The sequence below is a fragment of the Anomaloglossus baeobatrachus genome, chromosome 8 (assembly GCF_048569485.1).
Source record: "Anomaloglossus baeobatrachus isolate aAnoBae1 chromosome 8, aAnoBae1.hap1, whole genome shotgun sequence".
NCBI classification, from domain to species: domain Eukaryota; kingdom Metazoa; phylum Chordata; class Amphibia; order Anura; family Aromobatidae; genus Anomaloglossus; species Anomaloglossus baeobatrachus.
In genome coordinates, this window is record NC_134360.1 from 102,343,539 (window position 1) to 102,371,438 (window position 27,900).

General features: G+C 43.0%; 1 protein-coding gene across 5 annotated transcripts in view; it reads left to right on the forward strand.

Annotated features, from left to right (window-relative positions):
• L3MBTL2 (L3MBTL histone methyl-lysine binding protein 2) overlaps window positions 1-27,900 on the forward strand; it is a 331,885-nt gene that overhangs the window by 215,996 nt on the left and 87,989 nt on the right. For all 5 annotated transcript variants that reach the window (XM_075321932.1, XM_075321928.1, XM_075321933.1 and 2 more), the window contains 5 exons: window positions 5,852-5,940; window positions 16,965-17,069; window positions 23,802-23,949; window positions 25,169-25,251; window positions 25,460-25,694. In XM_075321932.1, the coding sequence (XP_075178047.1) occupies window positions 5,852-5,940; window positions 16,965-17,069; window positions 23,802-23,949; window positions 25,169-25,251; window positions 25,460-25,694 (660 nt within the window). The remainder of the gene's footprint in view (window positions 1-5,851; window positions 5,941-16,964; window positions 17,070-23,801; window positions 23,950-25,168; window positions 25,252-25,459; window positions 25,695-27,900) is intronic.

A 27,900-nucleotide genomic window follows, 5' to 3' on the forward strand; every position in this document is an offset into this window, starting at 1 on the left:
GATAACTAAGGATGTCATATTTAGTTGATATACCTTATAATGAGGAAGGATAGATTTTTCATAGGACATAACCGGATTTAGTGGTGGGTTTGGGTGGCATATTTTAGTAGTGTCCCAAGAGTTTGCTGCACAATGTGTTGAGCAATGTCCTTATTTCTGCCATGTTGCTGCCCTCTGTTGCTTTGTATTGCCATTTTTGGGGCATGTGGTCTTGAGTATTTCTGCCATCTCTGTGGACTCTCTCCAGGGGTCTCTGTGGGCTGCCATCTGTTTGGTGGGTGTCTTGCTTGTGGTCTTGGAGGTCTGTTTAGAACCATGTCCTTTAGCTCTCTTGCTAGATGGCTGACTCCTTGTTTATGAGGTGTTTGTCGTCATAGAGGTGATGGAGCGTTATTTCGGGGTGTCTTGCCAGCTGTATGTTTGGTGCTGAGGTAATACTGGCGGCCAGCTCTGAGTTGATTTGCTGGTTATTTGTTGGTGTACATCTTTCCTTGGAAGCAGGGCCAGACAGGATTATTTTGGTTCTGGGGAATTTTGCTTGGGCTGCTAGTGCGAGTTTTGATAGGTCCTTTGTGACTGTCTTTTGGTGGATATCGTTGTGCCAGTGTGTAGTATGAGGTGTGTGGGCTCGGTGAAATATGGGTTACTGATCACCTCCTCTGCCTTGTGGGATCGTTGAGCAGTGAATTTTTGTAACCCGAGCCGTCGGAAACAGTCTCTGAGTGTCCAGGTATTTCCCATTTGAGTCTATTATTAGGACTATATCAGGATCCAGTGTTTTATTTTGGGCCATTTGTTTTCTGTGTGTTGGGTCTCTGAGTGTTGGTTGCCTTTGTTTGTTGTGATGATGCATTTTCATTGCATGGGGTTGATGGTAGGGGTTTCCTTCGTGTTGTTGGGTCCAGGGGTGTTGGACACCCTGATTGCTGTGCTGGTGGGGCTGTATTGTTATTGCTGGGGTTATGTGTAGCGTCCGTCTGGCTGAGGTTGTCGCAGGTCTGTGATATATCTGGCACCGGGGTAGTTGGTGCAGGCATTTGTTTTGGGGGAGTGCTTATACTTTGAGGTGCCCTCTCTGTTTTTTTGTTGTAGGATTGAGGATTTTAGCTGGGTTATTTCTTCTTTGAGGTATGCATTTTCTTCCTGCAGCCCTTGAAGTGACCTTTGCAATTCCCACAGGTCTGTTTTCACACTTGATATTTTCCCCCCCTCAGTTGGTCATTTGCATTTTTCTCACCTTGGCTTCTTTGAAATTCTTCTTTGAATTGAATAAACTCGCATTCTAATTGGGACAGGCAGTCTCTGAGTATATCCCTGGGGGGTTGGGATGATTGGGATGTAGATGGGGCTGGGGGGGGGCTGGAGATTGTCTGGTCACTTGTGGATATGCTTCCTTCCTTCATTAGGGTTTTCACTTGCTTTTTAATGTGCAGGAATTGTTGATGAAATTCCTCCATTTTTTGTTCCGTTCCTTGGACCATGATAGTTCCATTTCTATACATATTTATGGAGAGATTAAAGGTCTCAGGGTCCTCCTCATCCTGTACTCTAATTTGTTTGCCCCTGCTAATGCCCGTTTTTTGATGTTCTTGTAATGTTTGCTGAGAGTCTGGTCCCAGGCTTCATGGTGCCCTGAGTAGAATAACAGATTTGTTTTTTCCCCCTGTTCATTCAAGTCTATTAGTAGTGTCTCTGGGTTTTTCTTCATAGAGTCCAGTTTTATGGCTTTTCCTAGCTTTCTTGGATTTGGCATTCTCAGGGAAGGTTATCTCTAATGTGTCAGACCCCCTGCTGGCTCCAGTTGCCTTCTCCAGGTCTCCTGCATTGACTACAGTGCTATCCCCGTGTTGTTTTCATTTTAAAGGGCTTTCTTTTATATTTTCTAATGCGTAATATACGATCAATTCTTATTTTAGCAGTGTATTGGCATGGAGCCCTTACCTTGGGGATGCGCTGTGCTGGTAGGGTTTGATGGTGTCTGTTTGCTGGGTTTCCACTAGGCAATCTTGTCCTCCTTTTCCATCTGTGTATTAATTTTTCTTGTGATTTTTCTTGTCATTGCTTAAAGTCCTTAAAAGTTTGTCCAGTGTGCTTAGTACTCCGTCATATCTGTAGATTTCCGTATTATGTCCTCCAATCTGCTCATTATAAGGTATAAACTCTGGTTGAATCAGGAGCTCATCTTACAGTGTCCTGCTCCTTCAGTGTCCAGTTGAATCTTTCTCTTTCTCTCTTTCTCTCTTTCTCTCTCTCTCTCTCTCTTTCTCTTTCTCTTTCTCTCTTTCCCCTCTTTCCCTCTTTCCCTCTCTCTCTTTCTCTTTCTCTTTCTTTCTCTCTTTCTCTCTTTCTCCCTTCTCTTTTCTCTCTCTCTCTCTTTCTCTTTCTCTTTCTCTCTTTTTCTTTCTCTCTTTTTCTCTTTCTCTCTTTTCTCTTCTCTCTCTCTCTCTTTCTTTCTCTTTCTCTTTCTCTCTTTCTCTCTTCTCTTTCTCTTTCTTTCTCACTTCTTCTCTTTCTTTCTCTCTTTCTCTTTCTTTCTCTCTCTTTCTCTCTCTTTCTCTTTCTTTCTCTCTCTTTCTCTCTCCTTCTCTTTCTCTCTCTCTCTTTCTTTCTCTCTTCCCCTCTCTATCCCTCTTTCCCTCTTTCTCTCTTTCTCTCTTTCTCTTTCTCTATCTTTATCTTTATCTTTCTCTTTCTCCTTTCTTTCTCTTTCTTTCTCTTTCTCTCTCTTTCTCTCTCTTTCTCACTCTTTCTCTCTCTTTCTCTCTCTTCTCCTCTCTTTCTCTCTATTCTCTCTTTCTTTCCTCTTTCCTCACTCTCTCACTCCTTTCACTTTCTCTTTCCCTCTTCTCTCTTCCCTCTTTCTCTCTTTCTTTCTCACTCCTTCTCTTTCTCACTCTCTTTCTTCTCTCTCTCTTCTCTCTCTATTCTCTTCTTCTATCTCTTTTTCTCACTTATCTCTCTTTCTCTCTCTTTCTCTCTCTCTTTCTCTTTCTTTCTCTCTCTCTTTCTCTCTCTCTTTCTCTCTCACTCTCTTCTCTTTCTCTTTCCTCTTTCTCTCTTCCCTCTTTCCCTCTCTCTCTTTCTCTTTCTCTTTCCCCTCTTTCCCTCTCTCTCTTTCTCTTTCTCTCTTTCTCTCTCTTCTCTTTCTCTCTTTCTCTCTTTCTCTCTCTCTTTCTCTCTTTCTCTCTCTTCTCTCTTCTCTCCTCTTTCTCTCTCTTTCTCTCTCCTCTTTCTCCTCTCTCTTTGTCTCTCTCTTTCTCTCTCTTTCTCTCTCTCTTCTCTCTCTTTCTCTCTCTCTTTCTCTCTCTCTTTCTCTCTCTTTCTCTCTCTCTCTCCATTCTCTTTCTCTTTCTCTCTCTTTCTCTTTCTCTCTTTCCCTCTCTCTCTTTCTCTTTCTCTCTTTCCCTCTCTCTCTTTCTCTTTCTCTTTCTCTTTCTCTCTTTCTCTCTTTCTTTCTCTTTCTCTCTCTTTCTTCTCTTTCTCTTTCTCTTTCTCTTCTTTCTCTCCTTCTCTTTCTTTCTCTTCTTTCTCTCTCTTTCTCTCTTTCTCTCTTTCTTTCTCTTTCTCACTCTTTCACTCTTTCACTTTCTCTTTCTCTCTTTCTCTCTCTTTCTTTTTCTCTTCTCTCTCCTCTTTCTCTCTCTCTTTCTTTCTCTCTCTCTCTTTCTCTTCTTTCTCTTTTTCTCTCTCTTTCTCTTTCTCTTTTTCTCTCTCTTTTTCACTTTCTCTTTCTCTCTTTCTTTCTCTCTCTCTCTTTCTCTTTCTTTCTCTCTCTCTGTTTCTCTTTCTCTTTCTCTTCTTCTTTCTCTCTCTTTCTCTTCTTCTTTCTCTTCTCTTTCTCTCTCTCTCTTTCTCTTCTTCTTTCTCTTTCTCTTTCTTTCTCTTTCTCTTTCTCTTCTTCTTTCTCTTTCTCTTTCTTTCTCTTTCTCTTCTTTCTCTTTCTTTCTTTCTCTCTTTCTCTCTCTTTCTCTCTCTTTTCTTTCTCTTTCTTTCTCTTTCTCACTCTTTCTCACTCTTTCTCACTCTTTCTCACTTCTTTCTCACTCTTTCACTTTCTCCTTCTCTCTTTCTTTTTCTCTTTCTCTCTCCTTCTCTTTCTCTCTCCTTCTCTTTCTCTCTCCTTCTCTTTCTCTTTCTCTCTTTCTCTCTCTCTTTCTCTTTCTCTTTCCCTCTCTTTCTCTCTTTCTCTCTTTCCCCTCTTTCTCTCTTTCTCTCTTTCTCTCTTTCTCTTTCTTTATCTTTCTTTATCTTATCTTTCTCTTTCTCTCTTTCTTTCTCTTTCTTTCTCTCTCTTTCTCTCTCTTTCTCTCTCTTTCTCTCTCTTTCTCTCTCTTTCTCTCTCTTTCTCTCTCTTTCTCTCTCTTTCTTTCTTTCTTCTCTTTCTTTCTCTTTCTCACTCTTTCTCACTCTTTCTCACTCTTTCTCACTCTTTCACTTTCTCTTTCTCTCTTCTTTTCTCTTTCTCTCTTCTTTTCTCTTTCTCTATCTTTCTTTTCTCTTTCTCTTCTTTTTCTCTCTCTTTCTTTCTCTCTCCTTCTCTTTCTCTCTCTCTTTCTTTCTCTCTCTCTCTCTTTCTCTTCCTTCTTTCTCTTTTTCTCTCTCTTTCTCTCTCTTTCTCTCTCTTTCTCTCTCTTTCTCTCTTTCTTTCTCTTTCTCACTCTCTCACTCTTTCACTCTTTCATTTTCTCTTTCACTCTTTCACTTTCTCTTTCACTCTTTCTTTTTCTCTTTCTCTCTCTTTCTTTTTCTCTCTTTCTCTCTCTTTCTTTTTCTCTCTTTCTCTCTCCTTCTCTTTCTCTCTCTTTCTTTCTCTCTCCTTCTCTTTCTCTCTCTCTTTCTTTCTCTCTCTCTCTTTCTCTTCTTCTTTCTCTTTTTCTCTCTCTTTCGCTTTTTCTCTCTCTTTTTCACTTTCGCTTTCTCTCTCTCTCTCTCTTTCTCTTTCTTTCTCTCTCTCTGTTTCTCTTTCTCTTCTTCTTTCTCTCTTTCTCTTCTTCTTTCTCTTTCTCTTTCTCTCTCTCTCTTTTCTCTCTCTTCTTTCTCTTTCTCTCTCTTTCTCTTTTTCTTTCTCTTTTTCACTTTCTCTTTCTCTCTCTTTCTCTCTCTTTCTCTTTCTTTCGCTCTTTCTCGCTCTCTCGCTCTTTCTCGCTCTTTTTCTCTCTTTTTCTCTCTTTCTCTTTCCCCCTCTCTTTCCCCCCCTCTTTCCCCCCCCTCTTTCCCCCCCTCTTTCCCCCCCCTCTTTTCCCCCCCCTCTTTCCCCCCCCTCTTTCCCCCCCTCTTTCCCCCCCTCTTTCCCCCCCTCTTTCCCCCCCTCTTTCCCCCCCTCTTTCCCCCCGCTCTCTCTCTCTCCGCGCTCTCTCTCTCGCGCTCTCTCTCTCGCGCTCTCTCTCTCGCGCTCTCTCTCTCGCGCTCTCTCTCTCGCGCTCTCTCTCTCGCGCTCTCTCTCTCGCGCTCTCTCTCTCGCGCTCTCTCTCTCGCGCTCTCTCGCGCTCTCTCTCTCGCGCTCTCTCGCTCTCTCTCTTCACATTCAGTTCCCCTCACTCCCGATCACATGACTCCAAATTCCTGCCCATAATTTCAAGTGACAGGATCCTGTAAAATAACACATGCGTTTGCATGTGTTTCTCTTTGGAAAAACAGGATCCGCTTTTGCGTTAAAAAAAAAAATGTTCAGGATGCATGTTAGATCAGATTGCTTTTGTGTAGACATCTGAGGAAAAATCTCGGTGCAATCAAAGCTGCTATATTTGCATGTGAAGACGTGACTTTATGCTTTTTCAACAACTGAGTTTCATGTGCCCCTGTGTGTGTAAATTATTCTGCATTCTAATGTTCATATACTCATCTTTTATAGAGGAGAAGCGAAAGGAGTCATCGCATCGCCCAGCCCTGCGCAAACTTTATTGTGATTATGGTGATGCTGTTACAGAGCTTTTTAAACCGGTTTGTTTCTAATCCTTTATCAGCATTTAATTTGTGTGTGTATGTGTATTTTCTCTGACTTAGATACGTTTATCATCCTGTAGTATAACCTCACACATATTGCACTGCTTACAAAATAGCTATATGGTGTCTTCTTAAGACCTCTACCAGTATGATGAAATTTGCTTGTTCATCACTTGCTCCTTGGTGGAGGAGTATGTGTGAATTCTTATATAAGAGTCAGGGCTCCCATTTAGTGAATTAACCGTTTCTGCCTTCTAAGGCTATGTGCACACGCTGCGTTTTTTTGACGCTGCGTTTTTGGCTGCTAAAAACGCACAAAAAGCATAAAAACGCACCCGCGGCAAAAACGCGCCAAAAAAAACGCAACGTTAAAAACGCATGTGTTTTTACCGCATTTTGGTGCGTTTTTGGCTGCTTTTTGCTGCATTTTTCTAATGCATTGCACATGGGCGGGAAAACGCAGAAAAAACGCAGGAAAGTATTGACTTCCATTTTTTTTTTTTTTTTTTTTTTTTTTTAAGCTCAAAAACACAGCTTACAAAAAAAGTTGTGTGCGGACAGCAAAAATGAAAACTCATAGGCTTTGCTCGGGAAGCAAAGTCATGCAGTTTTGAGCCCAAAAACGCTGCGGAAAACGCACTGTGCACACATAGCCTAAGAAAGAATAAAGCAAACCATAGTCCAAGGTGTTCATGAATATAATCTACTTCCTGTTCCTCCAGTGCCACTGGTTAAAAATGGTAAACAAGCCTACGTGGTGACCATTACTCATTGTGTCTGGCATAAAGGGCGTTGGGCTTATGAATATGGTTGACTCTGTTTGCTGCATACCTATCATAAAAATGTCAACCAATGGAAAACTTAGAGCCTTAGGCCTTAATTCTTCAAAGATTTTACCCCAGAATTCTGGCGTAAAAGCTTTGAAAAGTTGCAAAGTTTTGGCATAAACGCAAAACTGTGCTAAAGTTTTACGACTTTTTGTGTTATCAAACCATTTGATAACCTGTGCTTATGTCATACCCATGAGACCAAAAGGGGCGGGGCATCAGTCAACAGAAAAATGTTGCTTCCTAGTATTCGCTATGTTGTCTGAGGGGCCCCGCCCTTTCTGGTATTATGGGTTGAACATTAGCACAGGTCCTTTTGGTCACAAAGTAAATCGATTCTATAATAGAATTAGCATAAATAACGGGGAGGGGATAACTATATGAATACCCACCTCAGCTATCAGCTGCTGCAGCTGCTGTCACTCAAGAAGCTGCTGATTTTACAAACTTTACGTTCTTGGATTTCAAAACCTGACACCTAAAGGTATGTAGAGAATAAGCCTGATAGTGCCAGTATATCACTGGATTTAGGTTATATAGGAAAATCCTGCTGATTTGTGCGCTTTAAGTTTATATTTCTCTGTCGCTTCATTGGGGGACACAGGAAAACCATGGGTATAATGCTGCTGCCACTAGGCAAAATAAAAGTTGACTCCTCCTCCACAATATATACCCATCTACTGGCAGGAAGCTATTCTGTTCTAGCTTGGTGTCCAGTATGAGGTGGGACACGGGGATTTTTTCTCAGCCCTGTTTTTTTCCCACAATCGCTGTTTTTTAGCACTAATATTCTCTCCTTTTCTATTGTAGAAAACAAATGTCTTGTGAGGGCAACATGGTATAATGAGTCACTGTCTTCCCACCTAGAGACTGAGAGCACAGGATGAAAACAGTCATACTGTTGTCTCTCAGGTCTGGAAGGCAGGATCATATAACACTAAAGCGTTGGAGCTTAGTGTTTTGGACGGGGAAGCATAACAATCCTAGTCACAATTCTCCAGCCCGCTCGCCTACCACAGAGATGTGCGGCCAGGAGACAGAAGAGAACAGTCAAGGAAGAGCCAGGTACCAAGCTCAAGGAATTAAGGTACTCCTCAGCTCCTAATTCCAACCCCTTCCCATCGTCAGCATAGGGGCTCCTGGGCAGCACAACCCGCTCACCTATAACAGAGGCAGCAGCAAACACTGCTCATATTGACACTTTCTCACCGGCTTCCAGTGGACGATCCCAGAACCTTCTTACCATCACACTTGTGCAGCGCTGTGATAAAGCACAGCTCATCGGCGGACGGAGTATAGACACGTCCTCCTCGGCTATCTTACAACATGTGCCACAGACCTGTTTAATACACCCCCGCAGCCATCTTACCCATCGTGTATTGTCTGTTCCTCTGCGCAGTCACACAGGTCGGCTTAAGACAAGCTCCCACAGATATCTTACCCAGTGCATGTCTCGTTTCTCCTTAGCACCGAAGAAGCCTGACATGCCCTCTTCTGCACGTACTTCGAGTAATTCAGAGAAGTAGAGCCCCCCAGAGTGTGGTTCAATCAGAGTGAGGCACTCCCACTAATTGTAACAATATAACAGCCGGTGGTTAAATTCCACCAGATCAGCTCCTATTTACCAGCCAGATCGCATCACAGACACATGTGGGGGGCACATTCTTCAGCAGGATCCAACATCTGAATCTGGGTAGGATCTGCTACAATAGAGACACAGGCCTCCTTTCTCACAGTTATAGATATATCCACATTCTTCCTCACTGTAACTCCACTATGTCCAATACAGGGGAAGATACGCCCTCCAAGTAACCATAGTTTCTTACTATGCCTGCTCAACCTTCAAGTCCAGGTAATCCTCCACCCAGGCCACATCCCTATGTCCCTAATGTACTAATTCCACAGTACCTGCCGCGCAGGTGACCCTCGCCAATAGACAAATTCAGAGTGGGTCCTCTACTCCAGACTAGGCCTTAACTCTCTCACAGTCTGTAGCCGACCTAACCAGAGTATCGCAGACCCTAGTTACGGTTGTGTTAAAGCTACCTAGACAAAATACTAATCCTGGAACACTGATCTCCTCTGAGGGTGAATCAGGGTTACTGGCTGGCTCCTCCCAATGTGGCAGATCGCAAACAGGTTCTAGGAAAACAAACCCGTAACGCGTCACCCTCCAGATCTCCATTTACTTTTTCAGAGGGACCTCCAGCCACAGTAGAAATGTTTATATTGCAGGGATTACAGTCCAGTACGGAATCAGACATAGGGTTCAGATTCTGACTCAGACCAGTCTTCAAAGTTGAGAGATATAGTAAACAGTTTATTTCAGGCCGTTAACTAGACCTTTAAACATTACAGAGACTAATTCCCCTCAGAAAAGCAGTCTATTTTCCTTTTAGAAAAATTAAACAAACACCAGCCCTTTTCTGATCAGAAAGCATTCCAAGAGGGAGAGTAGGTAGAGAATGGGGGACAACCTGACAAACGTTTCAAATGAGGAGTGTGCATGGACATCCTGTATCCCTTTGCCTCAGATGTTTTGGTATCTAAAGCGATTTCCATATGGTCCAAACATCTCCGTGACAGAATCACCAATGGAGCTCCAACAGAAGAACTTGGAGATCTCGCCAGTCAAATAATTATACAGGGAAATTGTCAGCTTCCCTTGACATCACTAGCTGCTCAGCCTTAGCTGCGGCCAACATGGTAGCTATCCGCAGAGTCCTGTGACTCAAAACCACAGCTGAAAGAGTTATCACCAGACTACCAGGTCGGTTATTCGGAGATCGCCTAGAGCAGATTATCCTCGAGGCCACAGGTGGAAAAATACCTTTCTTCCTCAGCAAAGGATAAGAGCACCTTCCAACAGAAGGAAATTCACAACTTTTCGCTTCTTTCACCAATTTCCCAACAGGAGCTTGAATCAAGAAAAGACTTTTGCGCACCAAGAAAAGAACAAGCCTTCATTCAAACCAGATCCAGCCTGACCACGTCAGAATGGACAGGGATCATTCAGATTCAAAAACAAGTTCAATACTGCATGACAAACAAGAGTTTTCAGAGTGGGCAGACGACTTTAGCTCTTCAAGGAAGTGTGGGGCTCAGAATTAAACGACTCATGGATTTATGAAATTGTCACTTCGGGGTATAAAATAGAATTCAATTTGACACCACAGCACAGTTTTGTGCTATCCCAATTGCCAAAAGCAAAATATCTCATACAGGGTTTCTATTCAGCCATCTCCACTATCCAAAAAGCAGGAATAATTGTCCCGGTTCCATCAGGGGAATGTTTCATGGGTTTTTATCCAAACCTGTTTGTTGAACCAAAGAAAGACTGAGAAGTACGCCCTATTCTGGATCTCAAGGTATTAAACCAATCAGTCAAGATATGCCACTTCAAGATGGAGTTTCTTCGACCAGTAATATCATCTATGGAACCCCAAGAATTCATGTGCTCAGTAGATATCCAAGATGTGTACCTACACATACCCATCTACTACAGACACCAAAGGTTCCTGCGCCTTGCTATAGACCAGACACCTTTTCAATTTAACACACTACCCTTCAGCCTAGCAACTGTTCCCAGAGTCTTCACAAAAGTCATGGCAGCTACAATAGCCAGTCTACGAGCCAGAGGAATCCTAGTCATACCCTATCTAGACGACATACTAATCAAGGGCCCATCTCCTCAATCATGCCTTGAAAGTCTAAACATTACCACTGAAACCCTATCTTGTCCGTGCTGGATAATCAACAGACCAAAATCTTCCATGATTCCCAAGCAGCATCTAATATTTCTGGGAATGTTATTAGACACTGTGCAAGCCACAGTGTTCCTTACAGAATAAGAAGAGGGTAGCATTACAACAGCAAACATTGCTACTCATACAGTCCAGTTCAGTTTCCGTTCGAAGTTGCATGAAGATATTGGGAATGATGGTGGCTCCTTTGAGGCAGTTCCAGTCAGCCAATTTCACAGCAGACACCTACAACTAGTGCTTCTGTCTCTGTGAAACAAGTCAATGTCATCACTAAGACCTATCAGTACACCTCCTGACACAGGTTTAACAGTCTCTAATGTACTGGCTGCAGTCACCACTCATCCTACAGGGACATTCAATCCTTTCTGTTCACTGGCTAGTGATCACGGCCGACTGCAGCCTCACAGGCTTAGGGAGCAGTTTTCCAAAACCTCACCATTCAAGGTCGTTGGGAGATTTAGGAAACAAAAGCCCGAGAGTCATGGCAGAAGTATGACTGATACTAACTTGGTTTAAATCAGCAGGAGAAATGCAGGATTAGAATACCGCGCCAAACCACAGGAGTCCAAGTGAAGATAGTAAAACTCTTTTCTTTATTTTCACAGGTCTTTACACAGGTCTACGCGTTTCAAGGACATATCCGTCCTCTTCCTCAGGACAAATGTGCAGAGAATACTATCACTATTTGTCCTGAGGAAGAGGATGGATATGTCCTTGAAACGCGTAGACCTGTGTAAAGACCTGTGAAAATAAAGAAAAGAGTTTTACTATCTTCACTTGGACTCCTGTGGTTTGGCGCGGTATTCTAATCCTGCATTTCTCCTGCTGATTTAAACCACTCCTTGCTGCGGGACCGCTGCCGTCCACGTTATCTACATGCTTTCAAAGGAGTTGTGACTATCACAACCCTACCAGGTGAGTGTTTTTCCTGACATTCACCACTTTTTGTCTACCGGGTAAGACCCTATTGCGCCTTATCTTTCTACAGCTTTGCCGTGCCTTCTTGATACTAACTTGGGCAGAGAACCATGTACCACTGATCTCAGCAATCCATATCCCAGGAGTAGAGAACTGGTTGGCACATTACCTAAGCCACTAGGGTCTAGCATCGGGAGAACGGTCACTACAGCCCACACTTCTCAACCAAATATGCCATCTTTGGAACAAGCCAGATGTCGACCTAATGGCATCCAGAAACAACAAGGTTCCCTGTATTGTCTCAAGAACTCGCGACCCCATCGCAGTGGCGTCAGATGCTCTAGCAATATCATGGACACAGTTCACGCTAACGTACCTCTTCCCTCCTCTTCCATTGATCCCCAGAATAGTAAAGAAGATCAAGGCAGTCATACTGATAGCACCAGACTAGCCAAGAAGGTCTTGGTACGCAGAAATCATTGATCTGTTAGCCAATGCTCCATTAAAACTTCCAGATTGTCGAGACCTACTCTCCCAAGGCCCGCTGTACCACCAGAATTCACAATTTCTCAATTTAACGACATAGCTGTTGAAGCCGTTGTTCTAAAAGGCTTAGGGTTATCCGACTCAGTCATACAAATCATAATAAAGGCAAGGAAATATTCCACATCAAAGATTTACCACCGAACCTAGTAAAACCTTTTTCCGTTGGTGTGAATCAAAAACGTTGCTCCCTTGTCATTCGGACTACCCAGTTTCCTATCTTTCCTTCAGTCAGGGTTAGACTCAGGACTATGCCTCAGTTCCCTCAAAGGACAGGTCTCCACACTCTCCATACTTTTTCAGAAAAACATAACCTCTCAACCTCAAGTCCGAACATTCCAACAGGGAGTAGCTCATTCTAGGCCCCCCTAATAGATCCCTGATATCTAAATCTAGTCTTCAATGCACTACAAAAGCCACCTTTCGAGCCTATTCAAGACACAACACTGCTCTTGCTAACATGGAAAGTCAGTCTTAGTAGCCATTACATCCATACGTCGAGTGTCAGAATTTGCCGCTATCTCTCGTGCCCCGTATCTAATTATACATCAAGATAAAGTCGAACTACGACCAGTAGCTACCTTCCTACCCAAGGTAGTCTCTTCCTTCCACCTAAGCGAGGAAATCATCCTTCTCTCATTCTGCCCGACACCCTCTCATCCCACAGAAGCCGTACTAAACAAACGCGTCCTGGTCAGAGCAATCCGCAAATATCTTAACAGGATCAAGGACTTTAGATGATCAGACTCACTTTTTGTCATACCTGGTGTACATCGCAAGGGCCTAGCCTCCTCAAAATCCACTATAGTTAGATTGACGCATTCTGTCATTCGAGTCATACTGACTAAAAGAAAAGACACTCCCTTCAGGAGTAACGGTTCACTCTACACGAGCAGTGGGAGCATCCTGGGCCATCCGTCATAAGGCTTCCCACTTACAAGTTTGCAAAGCGGCCACATGGTCCTCTCTTCATGCTTTTTTTCCCAAGTTCTACAAAGTAAACACCTACTCCTCAGCTGACGCAAGTTTAGGCAGGAAGGTTTTACGGACAGCAGTTAATGTAAATCAATAACCTAGTTTACTGGCCATGTTTTTCCCACCCTAAGGGACTACTTTGGACCATCCCATGGTTTCCTGTGTCCCCCAACGAAGCGATAGAGAAAAGAAGATTTTGGGTACTCCCTGTATATTCTTTCTCAGAGTCTTCATTGGAAGATACAGCACCCACCCTAATATGTTTATGCCTCTTCAAATACTAATATCAGTCACCTAATTACTAAAACTAATTCTTGTCTTATTGCTTTATCTAGCACTAACTGAATAACTTCCTGCCAGTAGGTGGGTATATACTGCGGAGGAGGAGTTAACTTTCATTTTTGCCTAGTGGCAGCAGCATATACCCATGGTTTCCTCTGTCCTCCAATGAAGACTCCGAGGAACAGATTTTCTGTTGAATACCCAAAATCATCTTTTGGTGCGTGTTCTCCCACCATATTTTTCTTACTTTCCTTCTTTTATTTTAGTAGTGGAACTAGTGTCTCACTTACCTACTTACTATTCAGGGTAACTTCAGGGTCAGCATGGGCCTAGGCACGTGACTGCGCACGAGGGAAGGAACCTTCTAGGGACATTGGGGAGCTCAGGGATCAGTCACATTTGAGTATGAGGTGATGACCCCTCTCCCTATTGCCAGGGCCTTCCCCTACATCTTCCCTGGTTTTCCCCCTGTGTGTTGTGCCACACACTGGGCGTTCCCTCACCTCGGCATGACAGAGATTTAATTGACTCTGTAAAGTCAAAATTTGTTAAGTCTTAAAGGGATGCAGCACTCACAAAATTGCTAACATATTGGGCATAATCACAAAACCATCAGATGATTTGTTGCAAGCAGTCTACAGGGTCACAAAAATGTGTTGAGAAAAAAGGTGCACATTAACTGCCAAAGACTTGAGAAGAATGAAACCTAGTGTGACCGGAGCTAATTTTGCTCGAGCCCTGTCATATTCCAGTACTGCAACTTGCAAGACATAGAAGTGTAAAGGTCAAGTCTGGTCCAAAAAATATCTGAAGGCAGGTTGTTAAAAGGTTTTATGAACTGATTAAATGAGTGACTCTTCATGGACCAGATGGATCGTTGTGTGGCTTGATTAGTACTGGGCATAGACCTCAATTTCTACTCAGATCTCAGCATGGTGGAGTTGGGGTACTGATATGGGCTGTTATTGTTAAAGGGAATCTCCAGTACATCTACATGCGGGCTATATGGGCATGCAGGTTGTAGAAAGCTGAATAAAATTATATTCTATCTGAAATCTGAGGTCTTTTTCCAGAGAAATCCATGTTTTTCTTATATGTAAATGAGCTGTTCCAGACTGAGCAGGACTGATATGGTTCAGAATCTGCTTAAGGGGAACCTGTCAGGGGCAATATGCACCCAGAACCACGAGCAGTTCTGGGTGCATATTGCTGATCCCTGCCTAACTGTCCCTGCATCTAGTAGCATAGCTAAAGAGATCTTTAGATAGAGTATTTCTGAAGGTCTTTTATATGCTATGCTAATGAGGCTAGCGAGTAGTCGCATGGGTGTTAGTTCCTGCTCTCATTCCGCTCTCTTAGCATGGTATGATGCCCATAGGGGTGTGCTAACATGCTATGCAATGCCCACTGGCCAGCGTCTAAATCAGCAGTGATGTGCGTACCTGTCCATTGCGCTGCCTCAGAACGTCAGGCTTATGGTCAGTGCGCATAGATTAGAAGTCACCGCACTCCCAGTCATGGGCACTAGACCTCTCTGAAGCCAGGACGCGTAAATTTGGCTTCATAGTGCGAATGACCGGAAGCGAGGGCCTTTTTGATCCATGCACACTGACACGAAGCCTGGAGTTCTGAGGCAGCGCGATGGACACAGGCACGCGCATCTCCGCTGATGACGCTGGACAGTGGGCATTGAATAGCATGCTAAGAGGGAGGAATGAGCACAGGAACTAATGCCTTTGTGACTAGTCCCTGTTCTCATTAGCATATCATACAGGATCTTTAGAAATACTTTTTCTAAAGATCTCTTTATCTATGCTACTAGATACAGGGACGGTTATACAGGGATTACAAATATGTACCCAGAACTGCTTGTGGCTCTGGGTAAATTTTGCACCTGATAGGTTCCCTTTAAGAAACTGACAGACACCTGGATGGAAGGCTATTGACTGTTATTGGAAAGAACTGTGGCTGTATTTGTCACGGATATTTTTGTCAAATGTATTTTTATACATTTTGAGTTGTTTGGTGGTTATTCTCACTTTAACAGATAAATATAAACCATTGAGATGGAAAAATGTTTCTTATTGAATTGCACAGGTCTGCACAATTAAATATTCTCCTAAGAAAGGAAAAACCTCACTTTTACTTTAAGCATTCAGGTTTATTAGCCTTCTGGCTTGACCAACAGAAGGATAGTTGTTCAATAATAAAAATTAATTACCAGAAATACAAATTGCTTAATTGTGCAAACTGTATTGATTCTATTTAATCCACCCTTTCTTTTGTCTAGTAAATTTATATCACTATTCTAACATTACATCTTTGTTACCCGGTGCCTGTTCAAACCACTTGCATGCTGCTGTGAGCAATTGACAGTGGCATCTAAGGCTAGTTTCACACTTGCGTTGAACGGCATCCGTTGCATTGCGTTGTGTGACGGATGCAACGGATGTGTTGCATATAGTGGCACAACGGATGCAACGGATGCTGCAAAACAACGCAATTCGGTTTTTTTTTGTTTTTTTTTTACAGTTTTACCGTCGGCAGACTATTGTGAACGATCAGCTGATCGCTAACAGTAGTCCGCCGCCGGGTGATTAGCTGATCACTCACAGTAGCCGGCCACCGGGTGATCAGCCGCTCACTCACAGTAGCCGGCCGCCGGGTGATCAGCCGCTCACTCACAGTAGCCGGCCGCCGGGTGATCAGCCGCTCACTCACAGAAGCCAGGTGATCAGCCGATCACTCACAGTAGCCAGCCGATCAGCCGATCACTCACAGTAGCCGGCCTTTGGGTGAACAGCTGATCGTTCGTTCACCGACAATGTGTGCGGGGGGCGGAGTGCGGTGGGTGGAGCCGAGCAGGGCCATGGCTGAGGACGTCAGTGCCGCGGGGACTGCATCGCTGGGGGACAGGTGAGTGAGTGTGAGAGTGTGTGTGTGTGTGCGATTTTGTGTGTGTGTGTATACATACGGAGTGCGGGGAGGGGGCGGAGCCGAGCAGGGAAGTGTCGGGCTCCCGGCACACGTAACCAGGGTTCCTTGGTTGCCCGATGTGTACCCTGGTTACGGGTGGAGGGAGCCAGAGAGCGCATGCGCAGTGAAATCCAAAGGATTCCGCTGCTCAAAAAAACGTTACATGCTGCGTTCCTTCCGCCCGACGCAGCGTCAAAATAACGACGCTGCGTCGTCCGGCGGATGCAACACTGACACTTGCGTTACAGTGCGTCATCCATACAAGTCTATGGAGAAACGGACTGCGCTATTCTCCATAGTGACGGACTCCGCTGAACGCAAGTGTGAAACTAGCCTAAGGGGTTAAACATCAGTCACTGCTGTTAGATGTAGGTGCTAGCTATGGCATCCACCCTATAAAGAGCCTGCTCCATAATTGTCCCCTCTTTAATGATAAGTAAAAATATGTTTTATTGTCAAAGAGTAAAGAACTGTTTACTTTTTTCCCTTGGTGAGCTTTCGGTTTTCCTTACGATGTAGGCATGTACTCGCTACTGAGAAAACATTGGAATCACATGGAAAACTATTTATTTTTCATTATAAGTTTTTACTTTATAATACACTTCATCACACTTTATCATAAGTGGCATGGCACGTTTGTGCAAGATGCCAAAATGTATGTCATGTATTCCAAAATGTCACCTAATAAACAAGGCAATAAAGTGGTGTTACAGCTCTATATTTTTATTTTTTTTAGGTGAGAATTGTTTACCCCAAAGGTATTTGGTTTGAGGAAGGAATGAAACTTGAAGCCATTGACCCCCTCAATCTTGGTAATATATGTGTTGCTACTGTGTGCAAGGCAAGTGTCACTCGTCATACAATGGTCTGTCCGCACCTTATTCTTGTCCTTTCACTGAAATTACAATCTTTGCATGTGTGTGGCCTACTGTGCATTTCTTTCTAGAGCTTAATTCTATAGCTTTTATAACCAACAAATCAATAGCCCGTAATTGACATAAAAAAGAACCTATTGTTTAAATCAAGTTTTTGTATTAAATACAGTTGGGTACAGAAATGTTGGGACAGTGACACAAGTTTTGTCATTTTAGCGGTTTACCAAAACATATTCAAGATTCAGTTCTATAATTGATATGGGCTTAAAGTGCAGACTCTGAGGATACTCCGCAGTAAACATTTAAGAATTACATCTCTTTAATATGTTTAGGATTTACAGCTGTTTAATATATACCTGCCTCTTTTTGAAGGGGCCAAAGGTAATTGGACAGTTATCTCAAAAGCCCTTTAATGGGCTATTCCTTCATTAATCCATCATAAATTAGGTAGGTTAAAGGTTTGGAGCTGATTCCAGGTGTGGTATTTGCATTTGGAAGCTGTTGCTTTGAACCCTCAACATGCGGACAAAGGATACCTCAATGGAAGAGAAACAGACCATCATTAGGCTGGAAAAAAAGAAGAAATCCATCAGAGAGAGAGGAGAAATGTTAGGAATGGCCAAATCAACAGTTTGGTCTGTTCAGAAAAAAAAAAAAAAGTGCAGTGCTGAGCTTTGGTATTCAAAAAGGCCTTGATGTCCACTGAAGACAACACTGGTGGGTAATTACAGAATCCTTTCCCTGGTGAAGAAAAACCCCTTCACAACATGTATCCAAGTGAAGAACACTCTCCAAAATGTAGGTGTTTCAGCACCCAAGTCTGCCATAAAGAGATCTCATTAGAGAAAATAGAGAGGGTTCACCATAAGGTGCAAACCAGTAATAAGCCTTAAAGGATTATTCCCATCTCCAAAATCCTATGCTAATATGTTATAGATGTAATAATATTAGCAACTACGTCCAATTAGAAATGTAGTAGTGTTCTGATTCACTGTTGCGTATCTCACATGCAGGAATTTTAGGTATCTTTGATTATTACCACAACTATTGGGACAGTTAGTTGCTAGTGGTCATAACCATGGCTACTCAAGGTCCTGCAATGCTCTGCATATGAGGTAAGCAAAAGTCAATCAGAAGAAATTGGGATAGGATCTTGGAGATGGTAATACCCCTTTAAGAATAAAAAGGCCAGATTAGACTGCCTAAAAAAACATCCAAAGAAGCCGGCCCAGTTTTGAGAAAGTATATGTTGGACAGATGAAATTAGCTAACATCAACCTTTACCAGAATGATGGCATGAAGAAATTATGGCAGAAGCTTGGAACGGCTCATGATCCAAAGCACACCACATCCTCTGTAAAGCATGGTGGAAGCAGTGTAATGGCTGGGCATGTATGATTTTTAATGGCCCTGAGTCACTAGTGATTATTGATGATGTGACTGAAGAAGGAAGCAGGTGGATGAATTCTGAAGTGTACAGGGCGAGACTTTCTGCTCAGTTTCAACCAAATGCATCAGTATTGATTGGACGGCGACTCGCAGTACAGATGGACAATGGCCCAAAACATACTGCAATAGCAACCCAAGATTCTTTTAAGACAAAAAAGTACAATATTCTTCAATGGCCGAGTCAATCACCAGATCTCAACCCCATGGAGGTGTATTTCACATGTTTAAGAGAAAACGTAAGGCAGAAAGACCCACAAACAAGCAACAACTGAAGTCATCTGCAGTAAAATCCTAGTATAGCATTTCACAGGAGGAAACCCAACATTTGGTGATGTCAATGGCTTCCAGACATCAGGCAGTCATTGCTTGCGAAGGATCTGTATCATAAATAAAATGGTAATTTTTAATACTTTGTAAAGTAAGTTTCTCTAATTACTTTTGAGCCCCTGACATTGAAGAACCTTTGTAGAAAAATGGTTGCAATTCTTGAACATTTCATATTTTTTTTTTGTTCAACCCCTTTAAATAAACCTGAAAAGCTACACTTCAGTTGCATCTTTGCAGAGGCCAAATCACGAAAATTCGGTTACTGTCCAAATATTTCTGGTCCTAAATGTATATATTTAAAACATTTTGGCTTTTTTTTTTCCCATTTTACCATCTGTATTAAAAAATTTGACGTCTTCCACTTTTCACCGAATTCACTGCAACCATTTTGGATTAAAACTTCCTGTTTAGGGAAATCCATATGTACACTAACAGCCATAGCCACTGGACTGCTTTGATACCCACCAACTTTTCATTTTCACCAGGGGTAATAGGAGTAAATGCTATATATATTTTGTTATGCAATTTCTTCTAAAAGCTATAATGCTGAATTCACTCTCCTGGTATATATCTCTGCTTGCTGTGACTTATGCTATATCATTTTTACATTATGTTGAATACTCACTGATGTATGACTGTATCTTCCTCTTTGTAAATCTTATCTGATGGTGGAAGGTGTGAATCTGTGTAGACTAGAGTCCGGGTGGGGGGTCAAATGTTCTGTTTCCTTTGATTCCTTAATCATTCCCTGGTGTGATCAGCATTTGTTAATTTTCCTTAACAAGCTGAGCTCCCATAATCCCCCTCACCTACTCCTCTAGTCTGCCCTATATATCTGGGGCTGTTCTAAGGGGTGCACGCGTGTGCGGGGTGCTGCATGCGTGCCATCTTTTGCAAAGTGCCAACGTTGCTAAGTGCCTGCCAGTTATTTCAATGGCAGTTAGTCAGGGCAGGAGTCAGATAAACTAAGCTTTGACACTGTTTCCACCATGACTATTATTTCTCTCTCTATTATCCTATGTGCCTTTACTGTCCACTTTCACCGCCCTGTCCCCCCTCCATCACCACTCATCCACATCAGTCCCTCTCTCCTCCCTTCTCCTATGTACAGCTCCCAGGCCCTTTTCCCTATCGGAATAACCTCAATCCTCCATGCTCCAGGGTATCACACAAAAAGACATGCCACACGTCCAAAAACCATCTGACCTTTCTCCTTCTACTCCTACTTCTATCAGGTGATATCTCTCCTAATCCCGGTCCACCCCATGCTAACTTTACCCCCTGCCCCACCTCCCATAGAAACCCTGATAATATTATTAACATTCCCTGTACACCCTCACTTCCCTCTTATAATTGTGCTCTCTGGAATCCACGGTCCGTATGTAACAAGCTTCCTTACATCCATAACCTCTTTCTCAATAACTCTCTTAACTTACTAGGCCTCACTGAAACCTGGATTCAGGATTCTGACACTACTTCCCCTGCTGCCATCTCTCACGGTGGTTTACACTTTACCCATTCACCAAGACCTGGAAACAGACATGGTGGTGGAGTCGGCTTACTCCTGTCCCCACAATGCACTTTCCAGGTCATCCCCCCCCAGCTCCATCACTCTCATTCCCATCCTTTGAGGTTCACACCATCAGGCTCTTCCATCCCCATCCCCTCAGAGTAGCTGTCATATACCGTCCACCAGGCTCACCCACCCAGTTCCTTGACCACTTTTCAGCCTGGCTGTCACACTTCATGTCCTCTGAATTGCCAACCCTCATCCTAGGAGACTTCAACATCCCCATGAACAGCCCCTCCTCCCCATCTGCATCCCAGCTTCTATCTCTCACCACCTCCCTTGGCCTCTCACAGCTCTCATCCTCTGAGACACATGAAGATGGTAACATCTTTGACCTGGTCTTTATCCACCTCTGCTCAATCTCTCACTTCAACAACTCACCTCTTCCCCTCTCTGACCACAACATCCTCTCCTTCAAGCTCACAAACCCTAGTCTGCCCCAGCACACTCCCACCTATCACACATTCAGAAATCTACAGGCCATTGACTCTCAAACGCTTACAGACTCTCTACACTTATCACTATCCGCTATCTCCTCACTTTCCTGTCCTAATCTGGCTGTAAAGCACTACAATGACACACTCAGAAGCACCCTGGACCAAGTAGCACCCCTCACCCTCAGAACCTCAAAACACCGAGTAAAACAACCTTGGCTCACATCCCAAACTCTATTTCTCCAGCGATGCTCCAAGAGTGCCGAGCGCCTATGGGGGAAATCCCGCACACCAGAAAACTTCATCCACTACAAGTTCATGTTAAGGACCTACAACTCTTCCCTTCACCTCGCCAAACAGACCTACTTCACCACCCTTATCTCCTCACTAGCCAACAATCCAAAAAAGCTCTTTGACACCTTTCACTCCCTCCTCAGTCCCAAAGCACAGACCCCTATCACAGACCTTCATGCTGATGACCTGGCCTCGTATTTCACAGAGAAAATAGAAAACATCCGCCAAGAGATCAGCTCCCAGCCACCAAGCTTTGTGAATCCCATCCCTCCCCATATCCCATCCAGCTCACTTTCCACATTTGACCCAGTCACAGAGGAGGAAGTCTCCAGGCTCCTCTCTTCTTCTCGTCCTACCACTTGCCCTACTGATCCCTTCCCCTCACACCTTCTCCAGACACTCTCTCCGGTTGTCACCACTCACCTAACTAAAATCTTCAATCTCCCACTCTCTTCTGGTATCTTCCCTTCCTCCCTCAAACACTCTATCATTACTCCATTATTAAAAAAACATTCCCTTGATCCGTCCTGCACAAGCAACTACAGACCAGTCTCCAATCTCTCCTTCATCTCTAAACTCTTGGAGCGCCTGGTCTACTCTCGTCTCACCCACTACCTTTCCACTCACTATCATCTAGATCCTTTACAGTCTGGCTTCCGCCCTTTACACTCAACAGAAACTGCCCTTGCCAAAGTGACCAATGACCTATTGACAACAAAACGTAACGGTGACCACTCTCTGCTTATTTTTCTTGACCTTTCTGCCACCTTCGACACTGTTGACCACCATCTCCTTCTCTCTATGCTCCATTCTATCGGCCTAAAGGACACTGTGCTTTCCTGGTTCTCTTCCTATCTTTCTGGCCGCTCATTCAGCGTATCATTTGCTGGCTCCACATCTTCTCCTCTTACTCTCACTGTTGGGGTCCCTCAAGGTTCAGTCCTTGGCCCTCTTCTTTTCTCCCTCTACACTGCCCCAATTGGAATGACCATCAGCAGATTTGGCTTCCAATACCATCTTTATGCTGATGACACACAGTTATACACCTCATCCCCTGAGCTCACCCCCGCTGTACTACAGAACACAAATGACTGCCTGACTGCAGTTTGCAACATCATGTCTGCTCTCTATCTGAAACTTAACCTTTCCAAAACTGAACTTCTGCTTTTCCCTCCATCTCTCAACCTTCCTAAACCTGACATCTCCCTCTCTGTGTGTGGCACAACGATAAGTCCTAGGCCGCAGGCCGGCTGTCTGGGTGTTATACTTGACACTGATCTCTCCTTCACCTCCCACATACAATCTCTTGCCCGCACCTGCCGCTTGCACCTCAAGAACATCTCTAGAATCCGCCCCTTTCTCACAATGGAAACGACAAAAACCCTCACCGTGGCATTGATCCACTCTCGCCTTGACTACTGTAACTCTCTATTAATTGGTCTCCCCGTAACTAGACAATCCCCTCTACAGTCCATCCTTAATGCAGCAGCCAGGGTCACCTATCTGGCTAACCGCTACTCGGATGCCTCTGCTCTTTGCCAGTCATTGCACTGGCTGCCCATATATCACAGGTTCCAATTCAAACTGCTTGTTCTCACCCACAAAGCTCTCCACAGTGCAGCACCCCCCTACATCTCCACCCTCCTCTCTGTCTATCATCCCACCCGTTCTCTACGCTCTGCAAATGACTTTCAACTAACATCCACACTAAGTCGAACCTCCCACTCCCGGATCCAAGACTTCTTCCGAGCTGCACCAAACCTCTGGAACGCTCTACCCCAAGAAGTTAGGACAAATCACAACTTACTCAGCTTCAGATGCTCCCTAAAAACGCATCTTTTTAGGGCGGCCTGTCACACTCCCTAGCCAATCTAATTTCACCTAATCCCGCTACAACTTCTCAGAACATAACCCCACGTCAAACTCCATGGCACCCAAATGCATCTCAAGGCTCTGGCCAACTGGGCCAGGAAGCCATTATCTATCCCCCATGAGATGGCTGAATTGTCATTGTAAATAAGCACTTGTACCTTGCCCCTCCCCCCACCTCATTGTAGATTGTAAGCTCTCATGAACAGGGTTGCCATTTTTCCCTTTAAATATTGTATCTTCTATAATTGTTACTTGTTTGTATATGTTTATGTATATGATATGTATATGAGCCTCCTGAATTGTAAAGTGCTGTGGAATATGTTGGCGCTATAGAAATAAAGATTATTATTATTAATGCCCCATATGGGGTTGTTTGGCCAGACAGCAGGACACGCAAGGAAAGTGGCGCCATTTAACTTCTGGAGATTAACGTCTGCTGGAATAGGTTAGATTCCATTTCTAGACATCCTAAGGTACCAGAACAGCAGATAAATCATAAAATTGACCCCATTTTGGAAAAAACATAAAATACCCAACTCGTTTTTTTTTGTTTTTTTTTTTTTGGAGAGACTAATATTATTTGGACATAAAGATGGGGATATGGTATAGCTAAAAACAAAACGTAATTTGTCCTAAACAGAAAATTGACCAATCTTTCACCATATTAGGTTAAGGGGCTTTCGGTTAAATTGGTGCTGATGGGTCCATGCAAAATAGTTATTGGTTTATTTTCTGTAATTGTTTTGTTTTAGGTTCTGCTGGAAGGCTATGTGATGATAGCCATGGACAGTAATTCATTTGCTGATGATTCAGGATGGTTTTGCTATCATGCAACATCAAACTCCATTTTTCCTGCAGGATTTTGTGAAAAGAATAAGGTTGAACTTACACCTCCAATAGGTATTTGTTTTATATAATTTTTAACGCAATGTATGTATCCGTAGACTAGTGGGAACCTTAACTGCAGTAGTTTTTATTTTTTTTTTATAGTAATGTCAGTACTGTAAATTTTTTTTGGGTCGTAATGCAGCCTGTTTCTCTGCCTTCTTTGTGACGTGTTTTTCTCTGTCAAGCAGGAGGCAGGGCTGTCAGAATGAAGCCGTATTACTTAAGATACACTTTAGATTTTGCACACACAGATCGTATATGCAAGCTCTGGGAGTCTGGGAAGTTTAAATATTCTGCAGCTAGTTACATGGACCCCCCACTTATATCACTGCTCCCTTATGTAAGACTGAAATTATATCTTTAGCTGTATGGCAGGACATACAGAAGAACAAAGAGCATGTAGCTGGATAGGGATAAAGTTGTCAGAGACCTGCCGGAGAGATCTTCTGATCAGAGGTTATGATATATTTATCTTGTAGTTCATACTAAAGGATGTCAAGATACTGACCTCATGTATATACAGGTGGCCATTTTATAATATTATGGTTCAAAACGTATAGTTAATACCCATAATTAATACTCATCTAGGCTGAAACTTAATACACCGCTAAAATATTGCTACTTAGCATTATATGTTCAAAACCAGCTGCTGGCGTGCAATGTTTTAAGGCCTCATTCAGACATCCGGGCGGCACTTGCATTCAGTATCTGTTTTTTTTTTTCATAGACACAACTCGTACCCATTATAATCTATGGTGCTCTTCACATGTCCATTTTTTTACATGGATCATGTGTCCGTGCAAAACACATGGATACATATTTGTTTTTTGTTTTTTTTCTGGTATCAAGTATGGAAAGGGCCAATACAAGCCTATGCGTCCATCAAACAAATGTACAGCACATAGACTCCATCCGGGTGCTATGCGTATTTAACATTGCAAAGTATAGTAGAAGCTTTGTCATTGACTTAAAAATGAACGGATGGACTGCACACTGATCAAAAAAAATCTGACAGCAGTACCGTTTATTTTTACAGACGTGTGAATGAGGCTTAAGATATTGCGTGTGTGTGTGTGTGTGTGTGTGTATAGCATAAATATAATGAAGATTGCATGAATATACATTGAATAAACTCCTAAGAAAAGCCTTATTTAAAAAATATAATTCAAAACTTTACATGAAAAAGCCTATACTGTTTGTGTACATACTACCTCTCATTTGTCTTCAATAGGATATACTGTAGGAGAGTTTTCCTGGAAAAATTATCTCAAGAAAACAAATTCCAAGGCAGCCCCCGCACTGTTATTTAACACTGTAAGTTGCTCGTTTCATTTGTGCTCTTGTGTTTCTCTAAAGTACATAAAGGAAAATACCATTGTTTTCGGTACATATGACATTCCAAACCTGGAGAAGTTTACAATGAAGAGGCCAAATAATGCAAGACAAGCACGTGTAGAAAACAATATATATATAATCTCTTGTTGATACTTTACTGCATAAATGTTTTCTATTTCTAATACAGGACTCTCCCAACCATGGCTTTACACCGGGGATGAAGCTAGAAGCTGTAGATTTGATGGAGCCACGGTTGATCTGTGTGGCCACTGTGGTGCGAGTAGTGCAGAGACTCCTCCGCATTCACTTTGATGGCTGGGATGATGATTATGACCAGTGGACAGACTGTGAATCTCCTGACATCTATCCAGTTGGCTGGTGTGAGTTAACTGGATACCAGCTTCAACCACCTGTAGCAGAAGGTACTCTTAGTTATTCTTTTTTGGTTTCTATAAGCTTTGTCTTACAAAACCCAGGAATACTGCCCTCCTTCCATGTAACAGTTTTGTATCGAATTCTGTAAAAGTATACAAACATTTACTAAAATTAAAAGTCCTACATAAAATACAATTAATGGCAAACAAAAAAAAAAGTTTTTCATTTTGAATGTGATAATTTTATAAATGCAGTGGAACCTTGGTTTACGAGAACAATCCGTTTACAATCGTAAAGTTGGGAAAAAAAGTAGAAACAAAAAAAAAAAACGAAGAAAAAAATTAGAAAGATGAGAAAAAAACCTTAAAAATTTGGTAAAATAAAAGAACTAAACAGACGTCACTAAAAATAAATTACTAAGCGCCAACAACCAAATTACACTAACTGTAATTTTGTGCAGTACAAAAACTATAGTATATGTAATACAAGATTTTTCCACTATAATTACTAAATGGACGTCAGTAAAAAGAAATTACTGAGTGCCATTAAATCTGACGGTAAACCTAACTTGATTCAGTAAAAAAAAAAAATACAGTAGTAAACGGCAAATACTATGGTATATTATTGCTGTCCCTAATCTAGGCCTGGCAACTGACGCTAACCCTGACTTGATTCAGTAAAAAATACAGTAGTAACTGACGAATACTACAGTATACAGTGGATCCTTGGTTTACGAGAACAATCCGTCCCGGGAGTGTGCTTGTAAACCAAGTAACTCGTCTAGCAAAGCAAAATTTCCCATAGGAAATAATGGAAGCTCAGACAATTCGTTCCACAACTTGTTCAATGTCCCATTCTGGTGTCCTACTGTGCCACTACACACACACACACACACACACACACACACACACACACACACACACACACGTATATATTATGCTCACCTTACCTTCCGTTCCCTCGCCAGCCTCCTGGTTCTTGTAGTCCGCAGGTACAGGATGTGTATCGGGTAACCATCGCGACCGATGCCGGAGCTTCAGCTTTCAGCGCTTCAACAGCAGACATCATACAGAACCGCCACTTGCCTTTGATTGGGCACCACGCTGACGTCAAAGGCATGAGTCGCTTGCCTCTGATTGGTCAGCTGCCTTTGAGAAGCGGCTGACAGCGGAAGTTCCTCCATCGCCGCGATGGTTACCGGATACTCATACTGTACCTGTGGACTACAAGAACCATGAGGCCGGCGTGGGAACGGAAGTTAAGGTGTGCATAATGTGTGTGTTTGTGTGTATTTGTGCAGACTGCAAAAGTGGGTCAGAGCGCGGTAAAAGTTTGGGACCGGAAGTGTGTGCGGTGGGTATTTGCTCGTACAGCAAAGATTGCTCGTAAACGGAGTTATAAATTTACAGCAAGCTTGCTCGTATAGCGAAATTCTCGCACACCAAGTTACTCGCAAACCAAGGTTCCACTGCATGTGAATCCAATTCTGGCTGTATTGTCACAGCTGTATATATTTTCCTCTGAAATGCTGTAGCCTTTAAGAGAAAATCAACTTGAAAATCTATGCATCTAGGCTGACCTACCAAAGTCCAGTCTTTGGCAGCTTCTCTCCACCCCACTCTTCTAGACTGCCAGGTCTCTATGTATTAGACAGTGAGATCGGCCGGCTTTTTAGAATATGTTTTCTCTCAAAGTCCACAGCTTTTCAAACTAAAACATACATGGCTGCAATAATGCAGGCAGTGTCTAATCAATGGAATTTGCCAGTGGACTGTAAGACTGAGAACTGGGCATACATATAGAATATAGATAGATAGAAAAAAGACTGAAACCAGAGATTCACAGCCCGACTCCCATGCCGGTACTTGGCTGACTTCAAACTGGACTGCAGCACCTCCCAATGTGAATAGGTGCGTATCTGTTCATGATGCAATATATAGTGTGTCCACCCATATCCTGTCCACTGCCATTAACTTGAGAACGGCGTCAGCTATAGGCATAGAAGTGGTGTCTAAGTATTGTAAAGTAGCCATGCGCTACGCAATGAAACCACCTATTGCACCACCTGGTGGAAAACAACAGAGTTAGAATTTTTATTTTGTATAAAGATCCAGCTCACCCACGCCTGACTTCACCATGCTTCAGACTCGGATAACGGCCCTGCCCTGGCTGCACAGCAATAATGAATGAAGAGAGTAATCCACCTATATACTCCCCCCTCATCCGGAGCAATTAAGTAGAAACGGGAACATA